At 38.5% G+C, this 16,555-nt stretch overlaps 1 protein-coding gene and 1 pseudogene across 1 annotated transcript in view; one reads left to right on the top strand and one right to left on the bottom strand.

The window, feature by feature from the left end:
* The window catches only part of RNGTT (RNA guanylyltransferase and 5'-phosphatase), a 320,988-nt gene that overhangs the window by 158,229 nt on the left and 146,204 nt on the right, over positions 1-16,555 (bottom strand). Inside the window, exon 12 of the mRNA XM_006155307.3 lies at positions 14,088-14,156. Within this exon, the coding sequence (XP_006155369.1) occupies positions 14,088-14,156 (69 nt within the window). The remainder of the gene's footprint in view (positions 1-14,087; positions 14,157-16,555) is intronic.
* On the top strand, positions 10,374-10,696 carry LOC106735576 (ATP synthase-coupling factor 6, mitochondrial pseudogene; annotated as a pseudogene).

The following is a 16,555-nucleotide window of genomic DNA, read 5'->3' as shown; positions in this document are numbered from 1 at the left end:
AATTTTTTTTTTTTTTTTTTTTTTTTGCCATAGAGCACATGCACATGCCAGAGAGAGACAGAGAGAGGGAAAGTGAGAAATCACCTTTCCAGGGGTAAAGGCCACACCACAATCCCTTCTTCTCCAATTTCCTCTCAGGATTTTGATCACTCTCACACAGGAGCCCAGAGTGATTTTCAAGTCATTAGGTCTAAAGAACCAGGGCTGACCACATGGGAGACCAGTGTCATACGGCCACACCATCTGCTGGCCCCACTTCTTCTAAGTTTTAAGTAACCAGCACCAAACACATTTAGGCCAAGGAATTTTTTTTTTTTTACAAATAGATGCACCAGGAATCCTCTTCATCTTTTATTGTTCATCTGCCTTTGGAATATTTCTGTGGTACCAAAATGGATACAATTTAAAATCAAGTTTTGCCTGCTCTTCAGATTTCCTCTCCATGTGTCTAAAAGTATGTAGACCTACTTTTAGATTGCTAGACTGGTCACTCAAATAGTTGCTTTCTTTTTTCATTTCTCTCTCTCTCTCTCTCTTTTTTTTTTTTTTTTGCTATAGAGCATGTGCATTCACTGGAGACAGAGAGAAGGAAAGTGAGAAAATCACCCCTCAGGAGAAATGGTCAGGCCACAATACCTTTTCCTCTATTCTCCTTTGGGCACACATGCACATCCACCCAGCATAATTTTCAAGCCACCAGGTCTAGGACTCAAACTGTGACTGGCCATTTGGTAACCTAGCACCTTGATCACCATGCCACCAGCTGGCCCCAAAACAGTCCCTTTTTGATTTACTTGAATTGTTGGCTAATTAGTACCAACAGATTAATACCATACTATAACATGTTTTGGAGAATTTCTGATAACTACGGTGGATTAAGCATGTACATTTATAAACACTTTATTTACAACTTCAATAAAATGAGAGTTGCAGGAAAAAAGATACATTAATAGAAAATGAAAAAGTAGGACAGATGACAACAGCAGCTAAAAAAAAAGGGCAATACATTTTGAAAGCCAGAAAGTAGATGAAAAGTTAAATAAAACAAAGAAATCTGGAGCCTGGTGGTTAAGACAGCTGGATCCCACATGGCCAACTGCATGGGTTGAGTCCTAGGCCGAGTGGCTTGAAAAACACCCTGGGCGCTGTGTGTGCATGTCCCAAAATCCTGAGAGGGGAATAAAGGAGAAGAGATTGCAGAATGGCCATCTCCTATACAGGTGCTTTCTCACTTTCCCTCTATCCATCCATCTCCCCCCACCTCCCTTTGCAACAAGCACAAGCACCCTGTAGTAAACTTGGGGGTGGAGGGAATACAGAGTCTCCCTAACTTACTTTTTGACTTTACAGATGGTACAAAAGTGATATGCACAGCATAGAAATCATATTTCATATTTAGCATTTTTTTAGAGGTTTTTTGCTATAGGGCGCATGCGCTCGCCAGACAGAGAGACAGAAAGCGAGAAATCACCCCCCCCCAGGGGGGTGGCCACACCACAATCCCTTCTCCTCCGTTCTCCTCTTGGGATCTTGGGCACGCACGCACGCACACACGCCCAGCGTGAGTTTTAAGCCACCGGGTCCGGGACGCGAACCGCGGTCGACTACATGGGAGTCCAGCGACATAGCCATTACGTTAACTGCTGGTCCCCTGTGTTAGCATTCTGAGATCCCATACTCTTTCATGATTTTAGGCAGTGGTAGCAGCCATTTTGTTTCTCACTTTTTGTACTTCAATAAATGGATAGATAGATAGATGTGTTAACCACTTTTGCCAGCTATTGGCTAATGTAAGTGCTCTCAACACATTTACTGTAGGCTAGGCTAAACCACAATAGATTGGAAGGCTGATAAGATGAATGCTGGATCACATAGGTTAATCAGGATGCAATCTACCATCCTCAATGGAGCAGCATCTGTACCAAGTGCTTGCAGAAAAGGATGTCAATACAAACACTGCATGAATGTGTTGCAGTACCCCAGAATGGATCAACTAATGTAAGAAGCAGATAACTGAGAAGCTTACAAGAGGAAGAAGGCTGAGGCATGATACTGCAAGTAAAGGGGCTGGTGAAGGTCTATATAAGTAGCATATTAAACCTCTAGGTTCCCTTGTCCACACAGGCAAAAGGCAGAAGACATGTTTATTATGCAGAAAAGCCAAGGGACACAGGTTCTAATACAGAATATTTAACCAAAACAGAAAATAAAAACTGAAAGCTGGAGAATTAAGCGAAAGCTTATCTACTGAACACTGGGCCCTGGCCCCTTTACCTTCCCTATTCCAAGAATACAAACAGACAAGTGAATACCACTAGGCAAGAAACTAGAAGACTAATCTCTGAAAGGATGGAAGAAATCCAGTTTTGTTTTTGTTTTTAAAAAAAAAGATCTCAATGTTTGGGTATCATCCAATTTAAAATTAAATAGTAAAATTTATACATATTTTAAGATTATAAAAAACCTTAAATACAGGTTTTTCTAATATACTGTATTATTCAGTCATAACAACATATCACTTACTCTCACTTAATTATTAAAGCTGAGTTCATCAAAAGGTTTTAGTCTTCACCCAAGGAAAAATCTAGAAATGTTGGCATATTTTACATTAGTAGAGTCTAAAGCTATTAGTTAGAAATGTCATATAAGCTATATTAATTGTGGTAAGTTGAAAAACTGCCCCCAAGTATATATCAGGAATCTATGACTATAACCTTATGAGGCAAAAGACACTGCAGGTGTGATCACTTAAGGCTCTTATCTTCCGATATCCAGGTGGACCCCCAGGCAATCACTAGTACTTTTATAAGAGGGTAGTAAAGGGAGATTTGACCTAGAAAAATAACAATGTGACCAATGAAAGAAGATGCTATACAATTTGAAGATGAAACACAAAGAATGCAGCACTCTGAAATGCAGAGAATGAACTACTGTCAGGTGGGAGAATGGCCCTGTCAATACCTTGCTAACAACCTAATGAAACTGATTTAATACTTCTGACTTCAGAACTGGAAGTGAATAAATGCATGTCGTTTTTTTGTTTTTTAATTTGCTATAGGATCTATGTGCTCATGACAAAAGGGAGAAAGGAGCAAGTGAGAAGGGCGGAAAGGGAGAAAGAGAGAGGAAGAAGGAAAGTGAGAAAGCACTCCCAAGGGGGATAGCCATGCTGTAGTCCCTTCTCTAGTTCACCTTTCCAGATTTTGGGCGCATGGACTCACACACACACGTGGGCACATTATATTTATCAAATCATTGGGTCTGGACTCAAACCGTGCAGTAGGCCGTGTGAGATCCAACTGCCTTTAACCACCACACCACCAGCTGGCCCCTAAATGTGGGTTGTTTTAAGCCACTAAGTTTGTGGTAATGTGTTAAAAGTAGCCACAGGAAATTAATAAAATAACTAACTACAATACCGTAGTATTTTCTAAGTTTTAACTTCTCATATGCCATTTTCATGACTTCAGCCACATCTAATATTAATTTTACTACTTACCAAGTTTTTTAAACTCACTCACTCACTCTAAAATCTAAAAATTGTATTTTTAAAAGGAAACTTTTATACCAGTTGGTATACCATTGATACCACAAATACAAAATGGTATTTACTTAATGCTAAATAATAAGCAATCTTAAAATTAGATATGATGCAAATTAACCAATGATACTAAATTCTAGTAGATACATTGCCTGTTAAGTATTCTAAAGGTAAGCCCACACTCTTTTGTTAAAAAGGGAAAAATTAGGAAGTCTTGGTATTAAAAACAAGAAATAAACTTTTTCCTTATAATCTGACAGAATAATAAAAAAAAAAAAAACAAGAATAGGACTAAATTTCTCATTCTATGATGCAATGTCCTCTACTGCCCTGTTCTACACCATCTAAAATCATATCTCCTCTCACCAATGGAAGCTACATTTGTCTGTAATAAACTCTCTTCTTGCTTCCTTATACAGAAGACTTAAAGTAACTAAGAAAAGAAAATTAAGGTGTTTGCTTTGAATATGCAAAAGGAATCACAAAACAGTCATTTCACCTAGAGAAAAAGGCATGTGTGTGTGTGGCAGGGGGGTTATGATGACAATGTATAAGCACAATGGTTTCAATCCTAAAAGATTAGGTGAGAAAAACCTTAGATATTCCTTCTTCTAAAGACATAAAAATCAAAGGAGTTGAGAATTATTAGAAAAATGTCATATACTCTGCTTTTTTTGGAATATTGTTAAGTATAGTGCTTGACAATGTCGTTCAAGTTCACTTACTTTAATAGAAACCTATATTCTATTTTTTAAATTTGTATATATATTTAATTTCCATTAGAAAAATATTATTTATACAAAATTTTGATCCATATTCTTCTCCTATATTTTTACCATTCAAATTTAAATACTTTAATTTTACTCACTACAAGCAGAATCACATATCTAACATGAGAATTAAATATTTCACATCAAGAGCATGTCCAATTCAGTTAAATCGTGTTTATTCTATTTTTTTTTTTGAGAGGTTTTTTGCTATAGGGCGCGTACGCTCGCCAGAAAGACAGAGAGAGACAGAGAGACAGAAAGCGAGAAATCACCCCCCAGAGGGGATGGTCACGCCGCAATCCCTTCTCCTCCATTCTCCTCTCGGGATCTTGGGCACACACACGCGCCCAGCGTGAGTTTTAAGCCACCGGGTCTGGGGCGCGAACCGCGGTCGACTACGTGGGAGTCCAGCGACATAGCCACTATGCTAACTGCTGGTCCCCATATTCTATTTTTTTTTAAGAGGCAAAAAGTCATAAATCTCTGTATAGAGCTAAATAGAGTTTTAACCCGGAGATTTGGCAAATTAAAAGTTTGAAAATGGAATATAAGAATCACTCTTGTGACAGTGGCCTAAATAACAACAGAAAAATCAACCTTTGTGGAATAAATTTGAAATTGCAAAACCAATAAAATAAAATAAAATTTAAAAGGCTAGACAGTTGACTATAATAAAATTTTGCAAGAAAATGGTAGGCCAGCCAGGTGGCACCAAGTGTGCAGTTTCAAACTGAACCCTGTGGCTTGAAAAACATGCCAGGCATGTGTGCAGGCATGCCCAAAATCAGGAGAAGAACTGAGAAGAAAAGGATTGCAGCATAACCATCACCGCTGGGGGGTCCTTTTTCATGGTCCCTCTTTCTCTCTCTCTCTCTCTCTCTCTCTCTCTCTCTCTCCCCACCCCCCCCAACAAGTGCAGCATCCTATAGCAAATTAAGGAAAAAAAGAAAAAGAAAAAGAAAGAAAATTGACTCCTACTTACCCTAAATGTATTCAGACTAAAATTGAAGCCCATTCTGGATAGCAGAGACAATATATATTTTATATTTAGAATATCTTTTGGAAGATTTAATAAAAATTCAAAAGGAATGTGAAAGAACCATTGAATTAAATAAAATGCAAAGACATGTAACTAATTTGTTACTACTTATGTCAGCTGCTGTTTTATCAATTAAAGTGAAGTCCAATTAAAGGGCACACCACAGGCATCAGGCAGTAGCATGGCGGTAATACAACTAGAACATATGGGAAAACTCCTGGGCCGACATCCTAGTACCTTCCTGAGCACACAGGGCAGGGCAGGGCAGGGCAGGGCACACACATGTGCCCATGATCCAGGCTAGCCAAGACAAAGTGTAGATCACAGCATGTCGACTGTGTTAAAAGTATCAATGTATCTTTCTCCATCTCTTGTATCTCTCCGTCTCCCTCTCTCCTCGAAATAAATACATAAATAAAATTTAAAATAAAAAAGAGGCACACCACAAACACAATGAAAGGTATGTATTAGTAGTATAAATTAAGAGTTAGCACACCAGGTGCGCGTGTGTGTGCTCAAAATCCCAAGAAGAGACTGGAAGAGAAGGGACTGCAACATGGCCATCCTTCATGGGGGGGTGATTCTCACTTTCTGCCTCTCTGTCTCTGTCTCTCTCTGCCTTCTCTTCTCAGATTTTGCTCTCTCTGGTCAAATTAAAATAATAATTAAAAAGGAAAAAAAAACGCTTTGGAAATTTCTAATATTTCAACTAGTAGTTTTGAGATACAAAGTTTATTGTATGTTTTTCCTAAATCTCTAGTACATAATAAAAGCAGACTAATATCAAGTTCACAGAACTGTACAAACACAATCAACAATTTATAGCCCATTCAGAGTCATAAAATTATAGGCAGTAGAACAGCAGGTGGCATAATGGTTACGATGCTGGACTCCCATGCAGTTGACTGTGATTTGAGCCCCAGACCCAGCAACTTAAAACTCATGCTGTGTGCATATACACAAAATCCTGAGAGGAGAATGGAGAAGAAGGGATTGAGTGTGGCCATCCCTCCTGGGGGATGATGTCTTGCTTCTTGTCTCTCTGTCTCTCTCTCTCTTTCTCTCCAGCAAGCACTTGTGCTCTACAGCAAAAATCTCCTTTAAAAATAAATAAATAAATAAATAATTGGTGGTGATGAGATTAGAGAATAGTAAGAATAACTTCCCCAGTTTACATCTGAAATAAAACTCCGCAGGTATAAGGACTAGAGTGTAATAGCACCAGGGTTTCGAGATCACTTGAATCAAGAAAGCAAACACAAAGTCTAAGATGTGGGAGACCTATCAGACAGGAAAGGGAGGTAGAATTTCTTGGATGACATATTATAGTAAAAACAAATCCCCAGAAGAAAAAGGTTGTGTGTCAGGACCAGAGAAAGAATGTCTTCAAGTAGCAAATGCAACTGATATATCTGACTGCGCTAAAGAAAATAAAACAGGGGAACCAGCAGTTAGCGTAATGGTTATGTCGCTGGATTCCCACGTAGTCGACCACAGTTCACGTCCCGGACCCGGTGGCTTAGAACTCACGCCGGGCGCGTGTGCATGCATGCCCAAGATCCCGAGAGGAGAATGGAGAAGGGATTGCAGCGTGACCATCCCCCCTGGGGGGTGATTTCTCGCTTTCTGTCTCTATGTTTCTCTCTGTCTGTCTGGCGAGCGCACCCGCCCTATAGCGAAAACCTCTCCAAAAAAGAAAAAAAAAAGAAAAGAAAACAGTTCTTTTGGAGAGTTTGAGGGAAGTAACACCGATAATCTTAAAAAATAAAAATATAAGGCAATTCCCAACTCTGGGCAAAAGAAAATTTTCTTCAAAAAAAAAATAAAATAGTATATGCCAAACTCAAATGTGAACAATGTCACTATAACAAATATAACTATTGAGCATACAACAGACCAAACATGATATAATTAAAATGAAAAAGAAGGCGAAGTCAGGGTGGAATGTTGGTAGAATAAGAGAGCTCAATCTTATTCTTCAATTGTAGAAAGTAATTAGCTCATGTTTGACAAAATAGAAAACTGGGCCAGCAGTGGCATGATGATTAGGGCAGCTGGATCCCACATGGCCAACTCTATGGTTCGAGTCCCAACTTGGTGACTCAGGAAAATGACCTGATAGTTTTAGTAGATACAGAAAAGGCACTAGTGCCTTAAAATTAATGTCTAAAATCAATTTATGATTAAAAAAAAACTTTTAAAAGGACAAACAAAATTTTCTTAACACATACAATCAAGGGTATCTAACAGAAATCTATGAAAAACACGAGATCTAGCCATTTGGGCAGAAAGGAAGATGTCCCACTGATAACTGGGCCTCCAGCATTCAAAACTCGCGTGAACAGCCCTTCTTCAAGAGACAGCCAGCTCCATGGCTCCTGAGATCTAGCCATTTGGGCAGAAAGGAAGATGTCCCACTGATAACTGGGCCTCCAGCATCCAAAACTCGCGTGAACAGCCCTTCTTCAAGAGACAGCCAGCTCCATGGCTCCTGAGATCTAGCCATTTGGGGAGAAAGGAAGATGTCCCACTGATAACTGGGCCTCCAGCATCCAAAACTCGCGTGAACAGCCCTTCTTCAAGAGACAGCCAGCTCCATGGCTCCTGAGATCTAGCCATTTGGGGAGAAAGGAAGATGTCCCACTGATAACTGGGCCTCCAGCATCCAAAACTCGCGTGAACAGCCCTTCTTCAAGAGACAGCCAGCTCCATGGCTCCTGAGATCTAGCCATTTGGGGAGAAAGGAAGATGTCCCACTGATAACTGGGCCTCCAGCATCCAAAACTCGCGTGAACAGCCCTTCTTCAAGAGACAGCCAGTTTCTAATTTTTGAGTTTCATTGAAATTTTTTGAATATTAATTTTTCTTTTGAGATTTATTTAAAAGCTTTTCTCTTCTTTTTCACTGTTTCTTGTCTGTTCTTTTGCTGTTGGTATTGTTTCCCTCTCTCTGCTTCTTTTTCTGCACACTCCTCGACCCTCTGATTGAACTTCCAAGTTTGGGAAGAAACCGACCACCCACCAGATGACTAGAAATCGCTGCAAGACCACAAGAAATATGGGGAAGCAGGAAAATACCTCTCCCACAAGGGAAAAGGATAGCTCCTCTTTATCCACACACAGTTCAATGGAAATCATGGAAATGTCTGATAAAGAATTCAGAACATTCATAATGGCAAAGCTAACAGAGATGGAAGAGAAGAGAGACAAGGAACTGCTGAAGAGGAAGGAGAAAGGAGTTGAAGAGTTCCAGGAGGTGAGGAAATTCATGCTAGATCTAAAAGAGGAATTTCACACTTTACAAAAGAATCAGATGGAACTGTTAGAGATGAAGGCTATAATACAAGAAGTCAAAATCTCCCTTGAAAGTATTAAAAGCAGACTAGATCATACAGAAAATAGAATCTCTAATGTAGAAGAGAAAATGGTTGGCCTAGAAAAATCCACCGCGAAGACTGAGAAAATGGCCCAAAAATTTGAGAATAATATGCGAGAAGTACTAGATACCATCAAACGTCCAAACATCCGGATAATAGGCATCCCAGAAGGTGAAGAGACTCATAAGGGCATTGATAATCTATTCCATGAAATCTTACAAGAAAATTTTCCAAACCTGGAGAGGCACTCAAAGATTCAGTCCCAAGAAATACAGAGGACCCCAAATAGAATCAACCCAAGAAGATCTTCTCCAAGACACATTATAGCCAGATTGACCAAAACCACAGACAAAGACAAGATACTAAGACTGGCAAGAGAAAAAAGGCAAGTTACCTACAAAGGGTATCCCATCAGACTAACGGCAGACCTCTCATCGGAAACAATGAGAGCGAGGAGAGAATGGGAAAATGTATTCAAAGTATTAAGGGAAAAGCAATTTCAACCGAGAATTCTGTACCCAGCAAGGTTATCGTTCATTTGGGAAGAAAAGACACGAACTTTCCCAGATAAACAAAACCTGAAAGAATTTACCAGCACCAGACCGGATCTCCAAGAAGTTCTTAAGGGAGTGCTATGTCAGTAAAATTAAATGCAGACACACAGAAATAAGAGTTCAGAAACTAAGAAAATGGGCAACTTAATTGTAGGGCCAAAAGCTGGAGTTGAGTATTACATCCCAGATTTCAATCTGGAACATCGAACCTCAACAGATACAGAAGAAAGATTAAGTACATGAGACTGAACTGATGAAACAGTATTCTACGACTTGACTAAAATATTGCTGCTTTTCTTCTAAGCTTTGTTGTCTGGTTTTAAGGACTTTTGTCCTGTCTTCAGCTATCAATAGATTCATGTTCCGACTATTTGAACAGAATACTAACCTGTTTCTAGGCTTTAAGTTTCAAAGAAATATCCTTACCAGTTCAAAACTGCTTTTCTTGAAACCATCGGCTGATCTTGCTATTGAAAGTAGTTAGATTACTTATGATATTGTGTGACCAACGAAATGTTGGGGGAAAAGGGATTGAAGACAACTGTAGACAGCAGAGATAGTGTAATAAGAGAGTGGAATAGGGCAGAGGGCTAGACATGGGGTAAAAAAACATATATATGAAAGTAGAAATGGAATATTATGGATGATAACATGCATTATTAAGCCACTATATAGTATATTCTAGATGGGAAACCACATTTAGAATGTTGTGATGATGCTCAGGGAATGAATGTAAATTAATAAAAAAAAATTTTCAGAAGAAAAAAAAAGGCATTAGAAATACCTATTTGATGACTGCAGTTAAGCTATATAGCCCTAGTTAGGTGCTACTTTATAGTATGTTCATTCTATTCACTGAGGTTTATGCCTAAAGTCAGACTTGTGTTCATGGATATGTACATATCAGCTGTGCTTGCTGTTGAAAATATTTAGATTTATTAAGATATTTAGTGAAACAATATAATGGGGGAGGCATAGAAAGCACCAATAGATACCAGAAAAAATCTCTCTTAAAAAAAAAAAAGTTTCTGGAGAATGGTGGTGGCAGTGTCCCTGTCAGCTCGGTGCTGAGTGCAAGTAGCAAAGACTCAACATGGTTTCTCAGAGGTTCTTCAGGGTCTCCGTCCTTCAGTCTGCAGTCTTAGTCCATTTGCAGAGGAACATTGGTGTGACAGCCGTGGCATTTAATAAGGAGCTCGATTCCGTACAGAACGTTTTTGTGGACAAGATTAGAGAATTCAAATCTAAGTGACAGATGTCTGGAGGACCTGTGGGTTCCGACCCCGATATCAGCAAGATCTGGAGAGGGAGCTTTTTAAGCTTAAGCAAATGTCTGGTAAAGCAGACATGAACACACTCCCTAGCTTCAGGTTTGAAGATCCCAAATTTGACATCACTGATATACCCCTGTCCTGAAGAAATAAAATAAAATTATTCCAGCAACTTGTTATGAGCCAGTTGTACAACTACAGAAGTATCAGAATAAACATACATTTCACAACTGTCAAAAAAAAAAAAAAAAAGAAATCTATGAAAAACATATTCAGTGCAGAAAATTTAGGTACATTCCCTTTGAGACTGAGAACAAAGTATACATGTCTCCCTCTCCTCCATTCAATTAAAGCTAATATTTAATTTAGTACTAAAGGTCCTAGCCAATACAGAAAATTAGACAATTATTACAAAGATTGTAGAATCAATAAAAGGAATCAATGATGTGGCAGTACACTAGAAATACTAAATTTAAAAAAGAAATGAAGACATCAATTACTATAAAAACTGAAAATGATAAATATCTAGAAATTTTCTCTAACGAGAATAAAATTTTTAAACTTAGAGAACAAAAAACCTAAAAAGAGCCATACCTAATCAATGAGATGATTTAACATTGTAAACACATCAATTTTCTCCAAATTAATCTAAATTCAAAGTCATTCCTACAAAAACATTTGGGTCACATGACAAACCGATTCCAAAACATATGTTAAATTAAATGTCTACAAATATTTAAGAAAATCCTGGCAAAGAGGGAGATTTGTCTAAATTATATAGTTACTGGACCAGCAGATGGTGTAATGGTTATGTCACTGGACACTCACATGGTCAACAATGGTTCGAGTCCCAGACCAGGCAGCTTAAAATTCATGCCAGGCATGTGTGCATGTATGCCCAAGATCCCGAGAGGAGAATGCAGGAGAAAGGACTGCAGTATGGCCATCCTGCCCAGGTGTGATTTTTTGCTTTCTGTCTCTCTGGTAAGTGCACATGCCCTATAGCAAAAATGTCTCTCTCCAAACATAAAAAAATAAATAAATCATTAAAATAAAAAGCGTGGTGGGTCAGCCAGTGGCATGATGGTCAAGATGACTCGACTCCACATAGTCAACAGCATAGTTCAAGTCCTGAACTTGACAACTTGAAAAAACACACTGGGCACAGGTGTGTGTGAGCACATGCACGCTCATGCACACACCCAAAATCTCAAGCAGAGAATGGAGGAAAATGGATAGAGGTTGCTACAACTGGGAGGAGAGGTCCTGGCATCTAGTGAGAAAATACCAAGGATTTTGCTAAACATCCATGTTCAGGACAGCTCTCACAGCAAAGAATTATCTGGGCCAACACATCAACAGTGCTGAGGTTAAAAAACCCTGCTACTAAGTAAAACAAAACTTACTCCAAACATGTGATTTGACTGTTAAGTTGGTGAAAGTTCTTCAGTGCATTTCAGAAATTCAACATGTAATAAAAATTCAAAAATTCAATTATTTTTTAAGTATGAATAACTTTGAATTTTACTCAACAACAAAATTAAGTTTTAGAGATATTAATACTTAAAGGTATACCAGGTCATTTGAAGAAAATATTTATATAATGGCATTGGCAGAGATCTACTGAGTTGTTGGGAAAGTCATAGTGTATTTTACTTTGTTTTTCTATGCACAATCCAATAATAAGGAAATGTAAATTAAGACTTTTTTTTTTAAGATTTTGTTGTTGTTGCCATAGGGTACATGAACTTACCAGAGAGAGACACAGACAGAAAGAAAGTGAGAACTAGCCTCCTGTGGGGATGGCCACACTGTAATCCCTTCTCCCCTATTCTCCTTTAGGGATTTTGGGCACATATACCCAGCATGATTTTTAGGCCACCAGGCCCAGATCTCGAAATTCAGTCACCCATGTGGGAGTCCATTGCCTCAACCACTACACCACTGCAAGCCCCAATTAACATTCATTGTTGTAAAAATTATGAAAATACTAATTACATTTATAGACTAACTTCCTTGAAAGTAATGACCAATAGTCTTTCTTTCTTTCTTTTATCTTTTTTTTTTTTTGGGGGGGGGCATATGATGCATGTACTAGCTGGAGAGACAGAGACATTGAGAGGGAAAGTGAGAAATCACCTCCTAGGGGGATGGCCATGCCACAGTCCCTTCTCCTTCTGGGATTTTGGGCACACCCACATGCTTGCCTGGCATGAGATTTAAGCCACCAGCTCTGGGACCTGAACTGTGATCAGCCACGTGGGAGTCCAGCGCCTTAACTACCATGCCACCTACTGGCCTCAATTAACATTCATTTTTGTTGTCCTTTTGAGCCACTCTATCTGCTCAGGCCCACTCCTCTCAGGAGTATACTTTCGCTTCTACATTTTCCTTTCACTATTGGCATATTTCAATCAATTCTTTGTCAAAACACTACGAACCTGGATATCATCTCAAAAGCCATCCTGCCAACATACATATGGCAAGCCAGTCAGGAGTCTGCCTCTTTAGGTTACTCCAATCCCATAGAAAAGAATCATCTGCTCCTGTAGGAAAACTTGAAGAAACTGGAGGAACAGCCAGCCAAGACCCTTGTAAGCCAAGGGGAAACAAGAGACAACTGAAGAGGCCTGCGAAGATCGTCTATACCCTTGTCCAGAGAAGTCAGCATAACCACTGAAGAACCCTGCATAACTCTGGTCATCATGGAATCCATCAAGATACAAATGGTGTTCCGGACAAAGTCCCCAGTGAACACATTTCATGACTTCTATCATGGGCCTTTAGATAGATTGCTGGTAGACAATCCTTCACTGCTGTTCCCCATCATTGCCAGCAGGAAGAAGCCAGAACATTCTTCAACCCGTATTCTTCCTAACAGCAGTTAGAGACTCCTCTGCAGAGAGGGGAATCAGGCCCACTATATTCTAAGAGGAAGAAAATGGTTTTCATTGCCCAAAGTTTCTAGACAATGAATCTCCTGACCTTTGCACCCACTCCAAAATTAATAAATGGGCCTGATGTATCCAGCATGTGCCCCCACCCCTCACCAGGAGGGGAATACATGCCCGAGACAACAAACCTAGACAAAGTCCCTCCTAACACAGTTAAAAACCTTCCACCCCAGTTTCTCCTCAGCAACCCACTTTCCAGGACCCACTCTGTGCTCAAGAGCTCTGTTCTTCCTTCTGCCTCTTAATAAACCCCTCTTGCTATTCCTCTCCCCTCCCCCCAGCACAAAAATATTTTTAAAAATTATTAGAACACTAATTACATTTATAGACTACCTTCCTTAGAAAATAATGAACAATGATGTTTATTTCTTGAGCTAAGTAAAAAGCAAACAAGTATTCATTTTAGTGATTGATAGATAAAAGAAAAGAAAATAAAATTGTCCAAAATGAACAGTTTGCTTTAAGGATGTATAATCAAAGCAGTAATCAATCCTAAGTAAGTATTTGAGGAAAATGTACTTTACATGCACATGTATATATGTACATGTACACACACATACACACACAGGCAAATGAACTTACTCCAGTAGGCTGAAATATGAGTCCATCCATTTCATGGCTGACTTCTTTGGCAAAATTTCCTTCAAGTAGCTATAAAATAAATACACATATATCTTTTAGAAATACAATAATAACTTAAAATTATTTTGATTTATTGATAAACTTCATAAAAACTTAATATGTAAAAGGTTAAGAACTGAAATGTAAAATAGGGGAGAGGAGTGGGTCCAGAGAAATCTAGTTTATAACAATCGGCTCTCTGTGTCCATGAGTGCTACACCTGCAGATCTGACCAACAACAAATCAAAAATATCTATGGGAAAAAAATTTCACAAAGTTCCAAATAGCAAAACTCGAATATGCTACAGTCCAAGTACCATGAGACTAAAGTGATATACAGACACTGTATTAATTATAAGTAATCTAAAAATGATTTTAAGAATAAAATAAAATTCTTATAGGTTATATATAAATACTATGCCATTTTATATGAGGGACTTGAATATCCACAGATTTTGGTAACTCTGGGGGCCCTGGATACCAAGAGATGACTGTATATTGTAAAACTTAAAAAAAAAAAAAAAAATTTTCCAATAGCCTACGAATACCAAGAAATGACTATATATTGTATAATTTTAAAAACAAACAAACAAACAAAAACACAAAGATTTCCATCCGATGTCAGGCTAGATATCTTAATAGTCCTAACTTCTACAATAAAAATAATAGCTAGCATACTGAAAACATAATTTTGTTTAAGTGCTAGAGGATGCATGCAGTCATCAGGGAGGGAGAGAGAGAACCCCCAGTGGTATGTAGTAACTCCACAATCCTTTTTCCTACATTTCTCCGACCCACATTCCATTTTTCCAGCACATTCGCACATGCACCTGACATGTTTTTAAAGTCACTGGGACCAGGATTCAAACTACAGTCAGCCATGTGGGTTCTAGCTCTCTAAGCATAGAGTTTAATCACTGTGCTATGGGAGTGAGATGTAGCTTTAAATGCATAGCTAAGCCAGAACATATGTTAAGACATACAAGGGAAGACATACAAGGGAAGCCTCAAACAAGTTCATGAGAAATGTGTGTTACGAAAAGACTATGCATGGATTTCATTTTTCTTTCTTTTGGACCAAAATAAATTTATACTTTAATTCTGTTTTTCCATGAGATTACTGAAGTCCCCTTTAGAGGCCAAAAATAATGGAAAAATAAAAACTCTACAAAGCAATAAATGCAGGTAAAAAAAAATGTTAACATATACCAAATAAGGAAATAGCAAAAAAACTTGCTTAGGGACAAGAATTTTAACTATAACATAGCTTAGGTTTATCATAGTCTCTCTTGTTCATGGAAGAAATAAACTTTAAAAAAGAAAATAAAGGAACAACACATACTGGAAAGTGGGTCAATTCTTCAGGAATCTATAACAATCTTAAATGTCTATGCATCTAAAAAATAAATAAAACTCAAAATGCATTTTTTTAAATGACAGAATAGATAAGAAAAATAAATGGGAAGTCTTCATTTATATATGGAGAATTTATACTCTTCTCTAAGTAAAGAACCAAAAACAAAAAAATTAAGTAACAGTAAAGGTATCATGAAAAGACATGCAGAACACAAGCAAACAGAAAATCCGTACAGGGAGCTGGCAGGCAGAGTGATGGTTAAGGACACTGGACTCCCACATGGCTAACTATGGTTTAAGTCCTGGACCTAGCAGTTTGCTTTCTCACTTCCCTTCTCTCTCTCCCTCTTGCTCATTCACTATGTCCCTCACTGGTAAATTTAAAAATAAATAAATAAATGAACAAATAAAGTTAAATAAGATAATTGTTTAAAAGGAAAATCAGTACAGACACGGAAATCTAGAAGTTCACTATGAAACAGCCTGATCTTTATATTATAGAACAGTCCACCTAACGACAGGAGAAAATACCATTTTTACCAAATGTACACAACATATTTAAAGGTTAAAGTCATACAAAGTATATTCTCTAACTACAGTAAATTAAATTACATGTTAATAAGGGGACAAGATAGTGGTGCAATGCTAAAACATGACACTCCTCGTGGCTTACCTACATGAGAAGGCTACAGATTCATACATGAGACTTCCCTGAGTATCCTGGGCACACATGTGCCTATGAACTGAGGCTCACTAAATTTAGCGGTGAAATGTAGTGTCAAAACCCTCCCTATTGTCGGGATCAACAGTTGGCGTAATGGCTATGTCGCTGGACTCCCATGTAGTCAATCGTGGTTCGAGTCCCAGACCCAGTGTATTAAACACACACCAGGCACGTGTGTGTGCATGCCCAAGATCCCAAGAGGAGAATGGAGGAGAAGGGTTTATGGTGTGGCCATCTCCCGTGGGGGGTGATTGATTTCTCGCTTTCTATCTCTCTGTCTGTCTCTGTATTTCTGGCGAGTGCACACTCCCTATAGCAAAAACCTCTCCAAAAAAAAAAAAAGACCCTC

The sequence above is a fragment of the Tupaia chinensis genome, unplaced genomic scaffold, assembly GCF_000334495.1.
Source record: "Tupaia chinensis unplaced genomic scaffold, TupChi_1.0 Scaffold000444_1, whole genome shotgun sequence".
Lineage (NCBI taxonomy): Eukaryota > Metazoa > Chordata > Mammalia > Scandentia > Tupaiidae > Tupaia > Tupaia belangeri.
The sequence above is the reverse complement of the archived record's forward strand: the minus strand, read 5'-3'. Positions and strand labels throughout refer to the sequence as shown.